We start from the raw sequence: 15,414 nt of genomic DNA on the forward strand, positions 1-15,414 counted from the left end.
TTACTGCTGCTACTAATGATAATGGGAAGGAGAGAGAATGGAGTAAAACCCAAGAGAAACCAGCAATGCCCAATAGCTGCTCACGCTCCACTGACCAATGCCCCACCCATCCCGCAGCAGTGATTGGTTACTCCTGGCCAACCCCCTCCCAGTTTCTGGACTGGGCAAGAGGTTCTGTGGTCTGGAATATCCCTCTGGCCGGTTGGGGTCGGGTCTCCTGTCCATGCTCCCCCTTGTTGGCAGAGCATGGGACACTGAAAAGTCCTTGACTTGGCTCCAACTCAAACATCAGTGCGCAACCAACACTGTTCTCATGCTAAATCCTGAACATAGCTCTGGACACACTTCTGGGAAGAAAATTAACTCTATCCCAGCCAAAACCAGTGCGCTGGAGCATCCCAGGAAGACATGGGGGTGTGGGGAGTGTAGGTGTTGTCCTTGCAGGTGGTTGTTTCAGTGGGTCCTGGAAGGAGATAGAGTTCTTGACCCTTCCAAGGAGAGGCACATCCTGTGGGATCCAAGGAGGGAGGATGTGGGCGTCGTGGTTACAGAACCTCCCCCACACCTTCTCTCCCTCTCTTTGGTTTACAGGGAGACCTTCTGCCAGCGGGCACCCAGCTTCCTTGACTACCTGCACAGCATCCTGCAGAAGTACCCGGATGGAGGGCAGATCCTCAAGGTCAGACCCCATCACCTGTCCGGGATCTCCTGCCCAGTGGGGCAGAGTTACCGCAGGCAGTGGGGCTGCTCCCTGTCCAGCACCAGCCCCAGGACCTTGGTGCCCAGCTGGGAGAGAGGGTTGATGCTTTTCTCAGGGCCTGGAGGGCCCAGGTGACCGCGCACTGATCTCTAATTCCAGGAGCTGGTGCAGAATGCAGATGACGCCGGAGCTAACGAGGTCGTGTTTGTGTCTGATGAGCGGGAATTCGACATCACTGGAGGGGGACTGGAGGGCACCCAGGGTGAGAGGCACTGTGGGCACTGGGAGAAACTGGATGAAGCCTTGGGGTGGCACTGGCTGGTGCTGGGAGGGACTGGGGGAACTGGGGGAACTGAAACTGGTGAGGGGTTCTGGGATGTGCTGGGGGCACTGAGGGTACTGCAAGGACTCAGTGCTACTGAGGGGGGTTTTGTGGGACTGGAGCTTGTGGGGACATTGAGTGTGAATGACAATTCCTGCTCCATGTCCCAATTCCCCCTAACCCATGGATGGTGCTGACCACCAGGCCCAGCTCTCTTGGCCTACAATGACGCCGTGATGTCTCCCCGGGACTGGAAAGGGATTCAGCGCCCAGGGGTGTCACACAAGCGGGAGGATCCCCGCAGCGTGGGGCGCTTCGGCTTGGGCTTCACCTCTGTCTACCACCTCACCGGTGAGTGGCACTGGCAGCCTCAGCTGGGACTAAACTGGGGATGTGGATTTTACTGGAGGCACTGAACTACAGGCGCTGGGGAGAACTGGGGGGCACCAGGAGTGTGCAAAAACTGAGGGCTGTGTCCAAAGTGAGGAAACCTGAAGCCTCGGCAGGCTGGAGGAAAGCTGGCTGGCAATGGAGAATAAGGCTAGGGAGACAAACTGAGGGAGGACTGGTGAATTAGAATTAAGCTTTGGATCATGGGAGGCATCGTGGGGATAAACTCGAGGCCATTGAGTGGGCATTTGGGGCATTGATGAGTTGGGATGATCTGGGAAGGCAGTGGTGTCCATGTCATCTCTGTGGCCTCATGGTTCCCATGTCTCCAGACCTACCAGGTGTGCTGAGCGCCCCATACTTGGGGGTGCTGGATCCTGAATGCCAGGTGCTGCCTGGTGCTGGCAAGCGCTGGGACATCTCGGAAGCCCAGGACCTTCCTGGCCTTTTTGAGCCCTTCTGGGCTGGGCTGGAAGCTGTGGGAAAACACCGTGCCTCAGCCCAGGGCACCCTCTTCCGCTTCCCCCTTCGCCGGCAACCCTCAGAAATCGCTGAAGGGATCTCCAGTCCTGAGCGCATCTGCAACCTCATCCAGACCTTCCTCACAGAGGCCCCTCTTGCCCTCCTCTTCCTCCGCCATGTCCGCCATGTGGCCCTGCACCGTGTGGCCCCTGACGGGGTCCAGACACTCATGGGAACACTTGTGGCATCCCCTCAGCCTCTCCCTGTCCCAGTGCCATCAGGGGATGAGGGGCTGAGTCTTGCGTGGTGCCTGGTGGCCCTGCACGGAGATGGGGTCAGTGCTGGGAGCGAGTGGCTGGTGGCCACGGGCAGGGCCACTGAGGGGCCAGCTGTGGCTTTGGGCACACGGCTGGGGTGCTGCCCTGAGCTGAGCCTGGCACACCCCCTCCATGGGGCCTGCCAAGGGCGGCTCTGCTGCTTCCTGCCACTGCCAGCCACTGACGAGATGGCCACAGGGCTGCCTGTCCATGCCAGCGCTCCCTTTGCCCTCTCCGATGATCGCCGCCACCTGCGCTGGCCCCAGGAGGGTGAGGAGGGTGAGGAAGATGCCCGCTGGAATGCTCTTCTGCTGCTCGACCTCCTGCCCCGGGTCTACAGCCACTTGGCCACTGTGGCTGTGGCTGTGCCCGGTGCAGATGCCTACAGCCTGTGGCCAGACCCCGAGTGCACACCGAGCTCCGGCCGGATCCACAGCCTGGTGAGCCGTGTGTGCCAGGAGCTGGCGGCCGCCCCTGTCCTGCTGCCGGCCGCAGACGGGGCGGCGGGGCGGCTGCGGGCCCTCGAGGCTGTGCTGCTGCCAGAGGCCGTGGGCGATGTGGCCACACGGTGGGCTGTCCAGGCCTTGCTGGTGGCAGCCGGGGAGCCGGTGGCCAAGATCCCACCCCGTGTGTGGAGGGCGCTGACTTTGGGGATGCCAAAGGGCCTGCGGGAGGCCACGGCGGGACACGTGCGGGAAGTGCTGCGGCACCATGGGGCCGCAGAGCTCCTGGCTGCCAGCCGCCTCTCCCTGCTGCGCTACGTGGCTGGGGATGGGTGCCATGCTGAGCTCCACGGCCTCCCCCTCCTGCCCCGCGCTGATGGAACCTTCGTGGCCTTTGGAACTGCGTCAGCCGTTGTCTACGTGGACACATCCGACTGCCCCAGGTGAGCCCGTGGCCCCCGGCAGCTCCATTCCTCGCAGAGTGGGCAGGACAGCCACTTGTCCACGGTCACAGCTCTTGCTCTGAGTTGGGAAGGGGAGGCATGGACAAACCTGGATATTTGACCCTGGATATTTAGGCTCCTCACTGCCCTCCTTCTCTTACCTAGTGTCACCAAGTGAGGCAGGAGCTGAGGCAGGTGCCCAGAAAACTGCTCCCCATTACCCCTCTGGTCCTCCAGCACCTCTATTTGTCCCCACAGGGAGCTCCTACCTGGCTTGGCCGGATCCTTCCTGCCCTCAGACCTGGAGCCAGGCTTGGACAGCCTCCTGCGAGGCATTGCCAAGAAGGGTAAGAGGTGGGGGTCCTTGAACCACCTTTAGGTCCCCTGGTTGCCCCCCCTAAACCCCAACATCCCCAGGCAGCCTTGTACACCTTGGGATTCCTCTGCAGCCCCAGTATCTCCCTGTACGTCCCTGTCTTTCTGGGGATCCATGTTCTTCCCACATTCCCCTATCCCCTCTGTGCTCCCTGAGGTCCTGGGTCTCATTGTGTTCCTCCTCTGAAGACCTTTGTGCTCCCCAATACTGGTCCCCCTAACACCTTTTTACCTCCCATATCTCTTTCTTATATCCCCACCCACCTGGGGTTTCTGGGTTCTCTGTGCTCCTATTAAGGGTGTCCACCATCCCTCCAGAGCCCAGATCCTCCCATATCCCATACGGGGGCCACCCATCCCCTGCCGGTTCTTTCTTGCCCATCCTGTGTCTCCCCCGCCAGGTCCCACGTGTTTCTAAGTCCAGCCTGTGTCTCTTGTACACAGGTCTCTTCCCCAACCTGGTTCTGCTGGATCCAGCCGTGACTGTACAGACCCTGCGCTTGGCTCTGCCCCCCACCTGGACATCCCAGTCTTCAACCCCAGTGACCTGGTGCCCAGCCCAAGGGCCCCCCCAGCCCCCAGCCTCCTGGTTCCCAGCCCTGTGGCAATTCCTGGCCCACATAGAAGACCTGGGCCCTCTGGAGGGGCTTCCTCTCATAGCCCTGTCCTCACTGGATGCCCCCACTGTCAGTTTGGCTCCACTGATACCTGAGTCCAGTCTTATCTTCCAGGCATGGGAGGGCCAGCTCCTGCCACTTGCTGTGGCCTCTGTGCTGGAGGTCCTGGGTTGCCCTGTGGTGCCACCAAGGTTGCCCATGTGGCACCGTTCCCTGTCCTGCTATGTCCTGCCTCCATCCCCCCTCAATGCCCTGCGGGCCCTGGGGAGGCAGGAGGCTGCAGCACTGGCCTCCCGCATGGCCTCGCTGCCTCATGCAGATGTGGTCACCCTCCGGCGCTACCTGGCAGACATCCCATCCCTGACAAAGCAGGACATGGCCACTCTGGCTGCTCTGCCCCTCTTTCTGCCACTGCCCTGCTTGGCCACCCCACAGCCCACAGAGCTGGTGCCAGCCGCTGCCACCCCGGTGCTGGAGCCAGAGCTGGAGCTGCCCCAAGATGTGTTGCTGCCGGAGGTGATGTTGCGGTGCCAGGATGAAGTTGACCGGCGGCTACTCGGGAGGCTCCAGAGGCCCCTCATCAGTGCAGCCTGTGTGATGCTGAAGGCCGTCAGAGCCGTGGCCCAAGGTGCGTATGCAGGGCGAGCGGCTGAGACACAGGCTCTGCTGCTCTGGGTACTGCAGCACGGAGACACTGTCTTTGCACAGAGCCCCCCGCTCCGGCAGGCCTGCAGCACACTGGCCTTCCTGGAGACTCCTAACGGCCCTGCATGCCCAGAAGACCTCTATGACCCCTGTGACAGCACCCTGCAGGCACTGCTGGGACCTGAGCGCTTTCCTCCTGCTGCCTTCCACAATCCGTCTGTCCTCCGTGCCTTGAGGGCCGTGGGTTTGCGGCATGGTGAGGGGTGCCTGCTGCCCTCAGACATCCTGGCAGCTGCAGCAAAAGTCAGTCAGGGTGGCACGGCAGCTCTGGACAGGGCTGAGGCACTGATCACAGTCTGCAACCACCCCAAGGCACTGGATGGCTTCAGTGCTGCAGAGCTTGGGCAGCTCCAGGCCCTGCCGTGGGTGCCTCGCTCCAAGTGCACAGGAGAGCCTGGGCAGCCCTTCCTGCCCCCCAGGGAGTTGCGATCCATGCAGTACCAATCCCTGGTGGGGCTTGCCATGCCCCTGACTGATGCCTTTGTGCCAGAGGCAGAGAAGAAGCTGGGGCTGAGCCAGACCCCACCACCAGAGAGAGTGTGGGAGCAGCTGAGAAAGCTGGTGAGGCGCAGGGACATGGATGAAGTGGGTCCTGCTCTCCAGCCCATCTACTGGCACATGCAGGAAAACCTGAAGGCCTTTGGGACTGCCCCGGATGATGCTGTTGTGTGGACTGGGTCTGGACTTGTCCTGCCACGTGATGCTGTGCTGGGCTATCCTGAGAAGCTGGAGCTGGGGATGCTGGTGCCCCGGGTGCCCCCTGACTTCCTGCCCTATGGCTGCCTCTTCAGGGCCTGGGGGGTGGCGGATGGGGTGAGTGAGGAGCGGGCAGTGTCAGCCCTGCACTCCCTGGGGCAGGACATAGACAGGCGCAGCTCCAGAGCAGGCACTGCCGCAGAGTTGCAGGTGGTTGTAGCTGTCCTGGAGTGGCTGGAGAGGCAGGGCCACCAGAGCAAGGGCACTGTGCCAGTTCCTGTGAGGATCCCGCAGGGCTCAGGCTTTGCCCTCCGTCCAGCTGCGTCTGCCGTGTACCTGGACATGGAGCTGGAGGAAGAGGAGGATGTTCAAGAGGTGGTGCACGAGGCCGTGCCTTGCAGCACAGCCATGTTCCTGGGCACAGAACGTCTCAGTACACAAGTGCTGGGCCCAGAGCCATTCACAGCCTGTGGCCCCTCGGAGCCCATCACCCGACGCCTCCGCAACATCCTCCAGGAGTACGGTGAGGAGAGCGACCTCTTCACAGAGATGGTCCAGAACGCAGAGGATGCCAGCGCTACTGTGTGCCGCTTCCTCCTGGACCTGCGGTGCCGCAGAAAGGCCACCTCTGGGCTGCTAGACCCAGGCATGGCTGCCTGCCATGGCCCAGCCCTCTGGGCCTACAACAATGCCCTGTTCACAGAGGATGACCTCCAGAACATCACTCGGATTGGGGCTGCCACAAAGGAGGGCCAGCCAGGCCAGATCGGGCGCTTTGGGCTGGGCTTCAGCTCTGTGTACCGTGTCACAGATGTACCGGCAGTGCTGAGTGGGGAGACACTGCTCATCTTTGATCCCAATGGCACCCATCTGGGCAAGCACATCCTCAGGGCCAGCTCCCCTGGCATCCGCCTGGACTTCTCCAGCCGACCACGCATTCTCCGTGTCTTTGCTGAGCAGTTCCAGCCCTACCACGGTATCTTTGGGTGCTGTCTGCCTGAGCCAGGACCCTTTCCAGGGAGCCTTTTCCGCTTGCCTTTTCGCACTGAAGAGGAAGCTGTGACATCACAGATTTGCTCTGAGGCCTTTGGTACAGAGCGCATCCAGTCCCTTGGGACTGCTTTCCTTGGCTCTAACCGGCTCCTGCTGCTCTTCCTGAAGAAGGTGAGGGAGCTGTCCCTGGAGATGCTGCCAGATACGGCCACTTCTGCAGAGGATACCATACCTCTGGCCACGTTGCATCGAAAGGAGATCCGAGACTTGGGTGCCCCTGGGGATCCCCCAAGTTGGGCAGCCATTGAGCAGCTCTCAGCTTGTGAGGAGGAATCCAGGACCACTTGGCACTACCTGGTTTTGGTGTGTCAGGGTGATGGGGAGTTGCTGGAACTGTTTCACCAGAACACACAGGCAGGACTCCATCCTCCACTTCCCATGGCTGGTGTGGCCCTTCCCCTTGCCCCTGCTGAAGATGGCAAGTGGGTGCCACGTCTGGACACTGAGAAGGGGCAAGTTTTCTGCCACCTTCCCATGCCGGTCATGTCTGGGCTGCCAATCCACCTGCATGGGGCCTTCAGCATCCTCTCAAATCGCAAGGGGCTGTGGGACACAGCAGAGCGGGGCAAGTGGAACCGGATGCTGCTCCGCAATGCTGTGCCAATGGCCTGGCTCCGGGCACTGGACCATCTCCGTGCCATGCACGAGGCAGGCGAGTTGAAGAACTATGAGTATCATCTCTTCTGGCCAGATATTAGCACTGCCCGTTACCCCTTTACAGAGGCTGTGACTGGTTTCTACCAGGCTCTGGCAGCCAGGAGTGGCCCAAGGCTCTTTTCCAATGGCCACTTCTGGTGCTCGCTGCAGGATGCCCGCTTCCTGCACCAGGCTGTGGAAAGACACCCTAAGCTGGGTACTGTGGCACAGCGAGTCTTTGCCATCACCGTGCCCCGTCCCCTGTTGGCTGTGGCCTTGCCTGGGAAGGTGCAGGAGGGCCTTGGGAAGGCACTGCTTGCTGGAACATATGACTGGAACCGCTTTCTATGTGAGCTTGTGCTTCCCAACTTAGAAAATCTCCCTGATGTTGACCGGAACCTGCTGTTGCTCCATGCGCTGGATATGTCTCATGAGGATGTGGACAAAATGCTGCAGACAGTGCCCTGCATCCCTGTCACCCCTCATGGCCACCTGCAGCTCATCAATCACCTGGTGCATCCCAGAGGCCGTGCTGCCCCTTTATACAACCCTGAGGATGGGCGCTTCCCCACTGGGAATGCCTTCCTTTCCCTGGAGAGACTAAGCCAACTGGAGAGGCTGGGCATGGTGAAGAACACCGTGGCTCTGCCAGAGCTGCTGGAGAGGGCAAAGACTGTGCAGCTTGTGTGGACCAAGGATCATGCCCAGGGCTGCCAGAGGGCTGCCTGCATCCTTGAGTTACTTCAGGATGCAGTGAAGAAGGGAATAAATGACACCCTGCAGGCCGCTTTCCAGACTGTGCCTTTCCTCCCTGCTGCACTGCACACTGGTGACCCTGTGCTGCTGCCAGCTGCCCAGCTCTACCATCACCTCCATGACCCACTAGTGGGACTCATCCAGCCTATCTTGGCTCCTAAAATGCTGGGGAAAAACTTCAGCCTCTCTGAGGAGGTAGCATCCTTCTTGGGACTGGACCGGCAGATACCCTCAGCTCAGGTCCTTGAGCAGCTGCGAGCACTCCGCCGTTTCTCCAACACTCTCCCTTTGGAGACCCTGCAATACAGCACCAACTGCTGCTACAAGCACCTGGACATGCTGCTCCAGGAACATCCCTCCAGCTGGGATGAGGTGGCTTCTGCAGTGGCCCCAGGGGAGCCCTTCATCTTGGTGGGCTCCCGTTTTGTGCCAGTCACAGCTGTGGCCGAGACACTGTCATTTAAGGCTGCCCCATACCTTCATGAGCTCCAAGAGCAGTACAAGCCCTACAGAGAGCTCTGGAAGTGTGTGGGGCTGCGCCACACATTCGCCTGGGATGATTATGCCCGAGTGCTCTCCACTCTGGCAGAGATACATGCTGGAAAGCCACTGCCTGCCACGGAGCTGGATCTGGCCCTGCAGCTGGTGTCTTGTGGCTTGATGGAAGATAGCAACCAGCCAGATGCCTGCCAGACCCAGCAACTCTTTCTGCCTGATGAGGAGGGCATTTTGCAGCCACGGGACAAGCTCTACTTCAATGATGCACCATGGATGCCATTGGACAGAGATGTCCTGCTGTGCCATAAACAGCTGTCCCGATCGACAGCCCTGCACTGTGGGGTGACCACCACACGCCACCGAGCACTGGAGAGGAGTGAACTCATCACTGATCACCTGAGCTTCTGGGCGCAGCCATTTGGTGCCCATGAAGATTTGCCAACGCGACTGAAGAATATCTTGAAGGAGTACTCTGCGTCTGCTCCTGATATGGTGAAGGAGGTGCTCCAGAATGCAGATGATGCAGGTGCAGGGCTTTTGCACTTCGTGTGGGACCGCCGGACGCACCCAGCGAAGGCTACTTTTAGTGAGAAATGGAACATCCTGCAGGGCCCTGCCCTCTGCATCTACAATGACCGCCCCTTCCAGGAGCAGGACATTGAAGGCATTCAGCGTCTGGGGGTGGGTGGCAAGCAAGACCGGCAGGATGTCACAGGCAAGTATGGCCTTGGCTTCAACACTGTCTACCACTTTACTGACTGCCCAGCCTTCCTGACCGGAGACAGTGTCCTGTGTGTCTCTGATCCTCATCTCTACTACCTGTCCACAGCCACAACTGAGAAGCCTGGTAGCATGTTTGCTGTCAACACTGATTTCAAGAAGAATTTTGCAGACATTTATGACACCTTCCTACCATCCTTCTTCAACCTGAAACAGGGTGTCCTTTTCCGGCTGCCGCTCCGCACTGCAGCTGAGGCTGCCATGTCCAGGGTGTCAGACATGGTCGTGCGAGACCAAGACCTCAAGAACATGGAAGAAACACTGGCTAAGGAAGGTGAGGACTTGGTGCTCTTCCTCAGGCATGTCCACACCATCATCTTCTCTGAGATCCCCCCAGATGGGAAAGAGTTGGTGGAGAAGCTGCGGGTAACCACGGAGCTCACAGAGGATGATGCAAAGTTGAGACGGGATTTTCAAGCAAGATTAAGCCAAGCCGTGGATGGGAACAGCCCCACCCCTCTCTCCTATACCATGAAAGTCAAAAATAGCAGGGCCAAGACCACAAGTTTGTGGAGGGTGATCTCCCAAATTGGGGTGCAGGGTGGGGCTGAGGAGTCTCCATTGCCTAAATGTCTGCCCTATGGGGCTGTGGCTGCCCGCCTGGAACCTCTGAACCAAGTCACGGGCAGAGCCTTCTGCACCCTCCCACTGCCCTTGGTCACTGGACTGCCTGTGCACATCAACGCCAACTTCTCTGTGGATGCAGCCAGGTGCAGTCTCCACTGGGACAAAGGCGGCACAGAGGCAACCTGGAATGACTTCTTGCTCCGGTGCTTGGTGGTTCCACTATACTGTTACTTTCTCACCAGGCAGTGGAAAGCCCTGGAGCCAGAAAAGCTCCAGTATTGGTCCCTGAATCTCTGCCAGCAGCACCTGGACTCCCACTTCCTCCAGTTTTTCCCTGTTATGAAAAGGGTGTTACCTATCTTCCAGGACATGGTGAGAAAGGTCTACAAGCACCTCAGTCATGCACGCCTGCCCCTGGTGCCTGTGTACAGGAAGTCACTTGACACAGTGACAATAACCTGGGCATCTCCAGGTGGAGAGGACATGCTAACAGAGCCATACTTCCTCAAAGAGATACCTCAGCCAAAAGTCCAGAAGGTGCTGGAGCAACTGAACATGAAACAGGTTCCAGCATTCCCCCACCTGCAGCAGATCCGTGAGGAGTTCATTGAAGCCCAGGTGAATGCTGTTGTCTTAGAGCCAGCCTCTCTCCGGTGCTTCCTCAAGGCCCTCGCTCTGCCTGTGCCCTGCAAGCTGGCTGAGACACCCCTGAGGACCCCAGAGAGCTGCTCCTACCTGCTGCAATACTTAACAGGATGGAACAGGCACTCTAAAGGTACTCACAAGGATGGGGACAAGGCAGATCTGGAAGGCCTGCCCTTGCTGGCCACAGCAGATGGTTTTCTGAATGCTTTCAGCATCCACTACCCTATCTTCAAGAACTCCTTTGCCCACCTCTTCCCCAAGCACAGCCACCGTTTTGCCCATAAGTGTATTTCTGCATGGATCCCACCTTGCTTTGTGAAGGAGCTTCACCTCCCACAGGCCACACCACTCATCCAGGAGGCATTGGGTCAGTTGAAGTGGACCACAGAGGGAAAAGAGTGGCTCAAGGGACTGTGGATCTTCCTTGCCAGTGTGGTACCCTCAGATGTGGACATGGAGTCATTCATGAATCATCTCCAGAATATGGCAGTGCTGCCTATTCAGGGGAGTAAGACAGACTCAAAGCAACTACTGCCACTATCCTCCCTCTCCAGGGTTCTTTTTGAGTGTCACTCTGAAGTGGAAAAGGTGCTGCACAAACTGGGCATCCCTGTGCTCCAGCAATCCCTGCTGCCCTGGAGTATTTCCCACTGTTACCTGAAGCCAAGGGCACTGCAGATCACAGATCCCAGGGCTGTAGTGGCCCATCTGGCAGACACAAGAGCTGATCTCTGCTGGGGGGATTTAGGGGAGCAGGATGTGTCAGCCCTGCTGAAGTTTGTCCAGCAGGGAAAGCTGGATTCACATGCACTGGAGCAGCTCCTGCGCCTGCCTCTCTTCCAGAAGTTTGGGGGGGGCTATGTAGCTGTGGCTCCCTACCGCAAGGTGCTGTTACTCCGCAGACAGTTCCTGCAAGTGCCCTTGAGTGCCCAAGCCCTGTATGACTTGGACAAAGACATGCTGCTTCTCACACCAAGCCTAGTCCACAAACAGCTGGCTGAGCGTTTGAAGTGGGAGTTCACAGATGACCAAAAGCTCTTCATGGCTGTGGTACTTCCCCGCCTGTCCCAGCTCACACGGCAAAATCTCATGGAAGCTATACGCTTGTTCTTTGTTGTGAAACCCATCTGTGACACTCAGAGCATGAAGACCATTGTGGAAGCTTTTCAGAAGGTGGCCTTTATACCAGATGCCCACAGAACACTGCGCCTGGCCTCCTACTTCTACTGTGACATGCCTTCCTTCCACACCCTGCGTCTCCAAAACCGCTTTGTGCCTGAATCTTTCTTTAAGGAGCTACATTTGAACAAGAAAGAAACTGTGGATTTCTTCCTTGAGGCTGGTGTCCGCACCAGCCTCTCCACAGAGGATTTTGTGGCACTGGCTGAGGAGATAGAGCGTGAAACCACTCAGGCTACATGCCATGCTGCAGAACTGCTGGAGCGACAGCAGGAGATGCTTAAGCAACTTGCAAACCTGTTGAAAAATCCTGAGTCAAAGGGTTTCCTGAGGAAAATTTCCTCAATCCAATTCCTGCCTCCACTGGATATTCCTCCAAACTTGATGAACCTTCACCCTCCTTTTGCAGACTGCACTAAGGCTGTGGCTCTGAAAGGCAGCGTTTCCTACTGCAAAGATGTGGCTGAGCTCCTGTGGACATCAGCCACCATCCTGCCAGAATCCCTTCGACTTGAGGAGATGTCCCTGAAGGCCATGGGAGTCCTTGTAGAGATACCAACTGCCCTGGTGGTGGCCAACCTGGAGCATGTGTGCAGGGCAGCTTGCTCAACAGAACTGCAGGTAAGCACACGGACCAAGGTGCTCCATAGCATGTACAGCTTCCTGCAGACCCGTCTGAAGGAGGTGGATGCAGAGCACCTCGCTGAGCTGCCTGTGGTGCTGGCCAAGTCATGGGACATGGCCAGGCCACGGCAGGTGGTGACATCACTCCCGGACGAGGCTGACTTTTATCCCTACCTCCTCACGCCTCACCCCTGTGTGGCTGCCTTTGGAGATCTCCTGCAACATCTTGGCGTCGTCCTGGTCCCCACACTGACTCACTACAGCCATGTCCTGGCCCAAATCTACCAGGAGAGGCATGGCAGTGGGACCCTTTCCAGCATCCAGAAGAAGACAGTCCTGCTGGCCACACGGCATTTCTTCCAGCTGCTGCGGGATGAATCGGAGCCCCCCGATTGCTCTACTGTGGCTGAGCTGTACTTGCTGAGCACTGCTGGCTCCCTAGAGCTGTCCCACAGACTGTGTTTCAATGACTGTGTGCCCTCAGAGACTGCTCGGGCCCTGGAGAAGACCTTTGTGTTCATGGCTGCGCTGCCAGTGTCTGGGTGTAATGCCAGGTGGCTGCTGCAAAGGCTGCCACCACACCTGCGGCCATGGGCACTCTCAGAGGTGACAGAGAAGCAGCTGGAGGAAGGTGGTCCGCAGCCGTGTCACTACGGCTCTCAGTGCGCTGCGCAGAGGCGTCTGCAGACCCTGCTGGTATCCCCGTGGTTTAGGCTGGGGCTGGAGTCCCTGCTGCAGTGGCAGACCCGCAAGGCTGTGATGGGAATGGAGTGGGATGGTGGCTTTACACTGGAGAAGATGAAAGTGCAGTGCTGCAAGGACATCTGCACTGTGCTGGTGCACAGTGGGGCAAAGGTGGAGGGCAGCTCCCAGTCACAGGTTATCCACGTGTGCCTGTCTGGTGGTGCCCAGCGGCTCCTCTACATCCAGCACGCAGAGATGGTGCTGAACTGGCAGCAGCTGAGGGTGGTGGAGACGCTGGCGCAGGAGATCAATAACATCCTGGGTGGGCAGCTGGAGGCACGTGCTTTGTCCGTGCTGCGTGAAATGCTGGTCTGCCAGGAGCCACAGGACATTGCTTTGGTTCTGGAGGAGAACAACGTGGCACTGGTGGGGGCCGCACCAGAGCCAGAGAAGAAGCTTCAGGAGGAGGCTGAAGCTGTGGCAGAAGAGGGATCATGGAAGGATCCCAGCCTGGCAATCTTGAGGCCTCTGCATGGTGTCAGGGGGCCAAAGATGTGGGGCCAATACAAACCTGTGAGCACCGCCCGGCACCATGGACAGGGAGGCGGTGGCTCCTTGCTGAGCAGTGAGGAGCTCATGGTCCTGACTCTGTCTGTCCCCGAGGCCTTGCGTTGGCTGTGTCAGGCCACAAGTGACCTGCAGGCAGCCCACAATGACATCCGGCACTGCTGCCCCAACTGGGTGCTCTTCAAAGTGCACCAGGCCCTGGAGAAGGCGCTGGTGGCAGCCGTGCTTTGCCGTGGTGAAGCCTTTGCAGGCCACAGGGGGCTGATGGGTATGGCCCAAAGGCTGGAGGCAGAGGAGCCGGAGCTGAGGGGCCTTGTCCTGGATGTGCAGTGGTTGTGTGACTGCGGTGTGGACGGCAAGGCCACACAGTACCCAAGTTACCATCCCTTTCCCATGACCCCCAGTGAGGCCTTCCCCAGTGTGGATGAGGAGGAGGTCCTGAAGCGGGCACAAAAAGTGCTGGTGACACTGAAGGACCATGTGGGCAGAAAGTGAAAAGTCCCTACCAAGGGGCACAGCACCTGGGCCAAGGGACCACCAGGTGCCCATTAGAGACCCGCCATGGACCTGTTGTGGACTCACCGTGGACTTGCCACAGACCTGCCACAGGCAATTCCAGACTGTCCACCCCTGGTAGGGGAGTTTTGATGGCAGATGAAGGCCTAGACCACTGGACATCACAGAGTAGCCTGAGTCATTGGCATGTCTTCAGTGTGCAGTAAATAAAGTACAAAATAAATGCTGCAGTGCTGGTAGGCCCTTCACTGACAGTGGAGTCAGGGACATGAAGAAGTCATGGGCAATGGGTGTTGAAGGTGGAGGTGGTGATGAAGGAGTTTGGAGAACTGTGGTGGGTCAATTTTGGCTAGCCAGGTGCTCACTGAGCCACTCCATTACTTCCTCTTTTTGACTGAAAAGGAGAAGTAAATATCATAAAAATCCCATGGATCAGGGAGATCACTCACCAATTACTGTCACAGTCAAAGCAGACTCACCTTGGGGAAATTATTTTATAAGCAATTAAACAGAGTAGGAAAACGAGAAAGAAGAATAAAACTTAAAACACCTCCCCCTACCCTCCCTTCTTCCCAGACTCAGCTTCACTCCCAACTCTTTTACCTCCTTCCCTTGAGCAGTGCGCAAGATGGGGAATGTGGATTGCTGTCAGCTCATAACACTTGTCTCTGCTGCTCCTTTCTCCTCGCAGATTCCCCTCTCCATGGGAGACAGTCCTGCACCAACTTTTCCAATGTGGGTCCTTCCCACGGGCTGCAGTTCTCTAAGAACTGCTCCAGCAAAGTCCCTTTCCATGGGGTACAGTCCTCCAGGAACAGACTGCTCCAGTGTTCTGCCAGCTCCTGCATAGACTCCTCTCCACAGAGCATAGCCCCTGCCAGAAGCCCACTCGAACGTGGATTCCTCCCAGGCTACAGCTCCCTTCACAGCTCCCACCTGCTGTGCTGTGGGGTTCTTACATGGGGTGCTGTTGGGATCTCTTCCTCACCTACATGGGCTATGGGTCAAAATCTTCCTCCCCATGGGCTGCACCACAGGCTTCAGGGGAATCTGCTCCAGCACCACCTCCTCCCCCAGCCTTGGTGCCTGCAGGGCTGTTGCTTTACGTCTTCTCCTTCCTCCCTGCCAGCTGCTGTTGCACAGCAGTGTTTACCCCTTTTTTAGTATCTAATCACAGAGGCCCTCCCGGCATCAGTGGCTGGCTCAGCCTTAGCCAGTGGCAGGTCTGTCCTGGAGCCCTCTGGAGCTTGCTCTGCCCAACACAGGGGCAGCTTCTGGTGTCTCCTCATAGTGGGTCACCCTGCAGGACCCTGCTACCCGACCTCACCATGCAAACCTTTGACAAGGATGATGAGGTAGTACTGAGGGGAGCATTGGGGTCTCAAGAAAAGCATGAGGTAGAGGAAGCAACAGGAGGACCTCAAATTTAAACGAGCTGG

The 15,414-nt window shown here is 58.1% G+C and overlaps 1 protein-coding gene across 1 annotated transcript; it reads left to right on the plus strand.

Moving 5' to 3' along the window:
• Positions 1-591: 591 nt before the first annotated feature.
• On the plus strand, positions 592-14,180 carry LOC121341358 (sacsin-like; the record flags this gene model as incomplete). The annotated part of the gene is made up of 6 exons (XM_041414811.1): positions 592-679; positions 860-962; positions 1,227-1,373; positions 1,745-3,077; positions 3,336-3,424; positions 3,897-14,180. Coding segments are annotated over 6 exons (11,818 nt in total), but the record flags the coding sequence as incomplete, so codon positions are not given.
• Between the last annotated feature and the right edge of the window lie 1,234 nt (positions 14,181-15,414).

This window comes from Onychostruthus taczanowskii, unplaced genomic scaffold (assembly GCF_017590055.1).
Source record: "Onychostruthus taczanowskii isolate IOZ18803 unplaced genomic scaffold, ASM1759005v1 scaffold471, whole genome shotgun sequence".
Lineage (NCBI taxonomy): Eukaryota > Metazoa > Chordata > Aves > Passeriformes > Passeridae > Onychostruthus > Onychostruthus taczanowskii.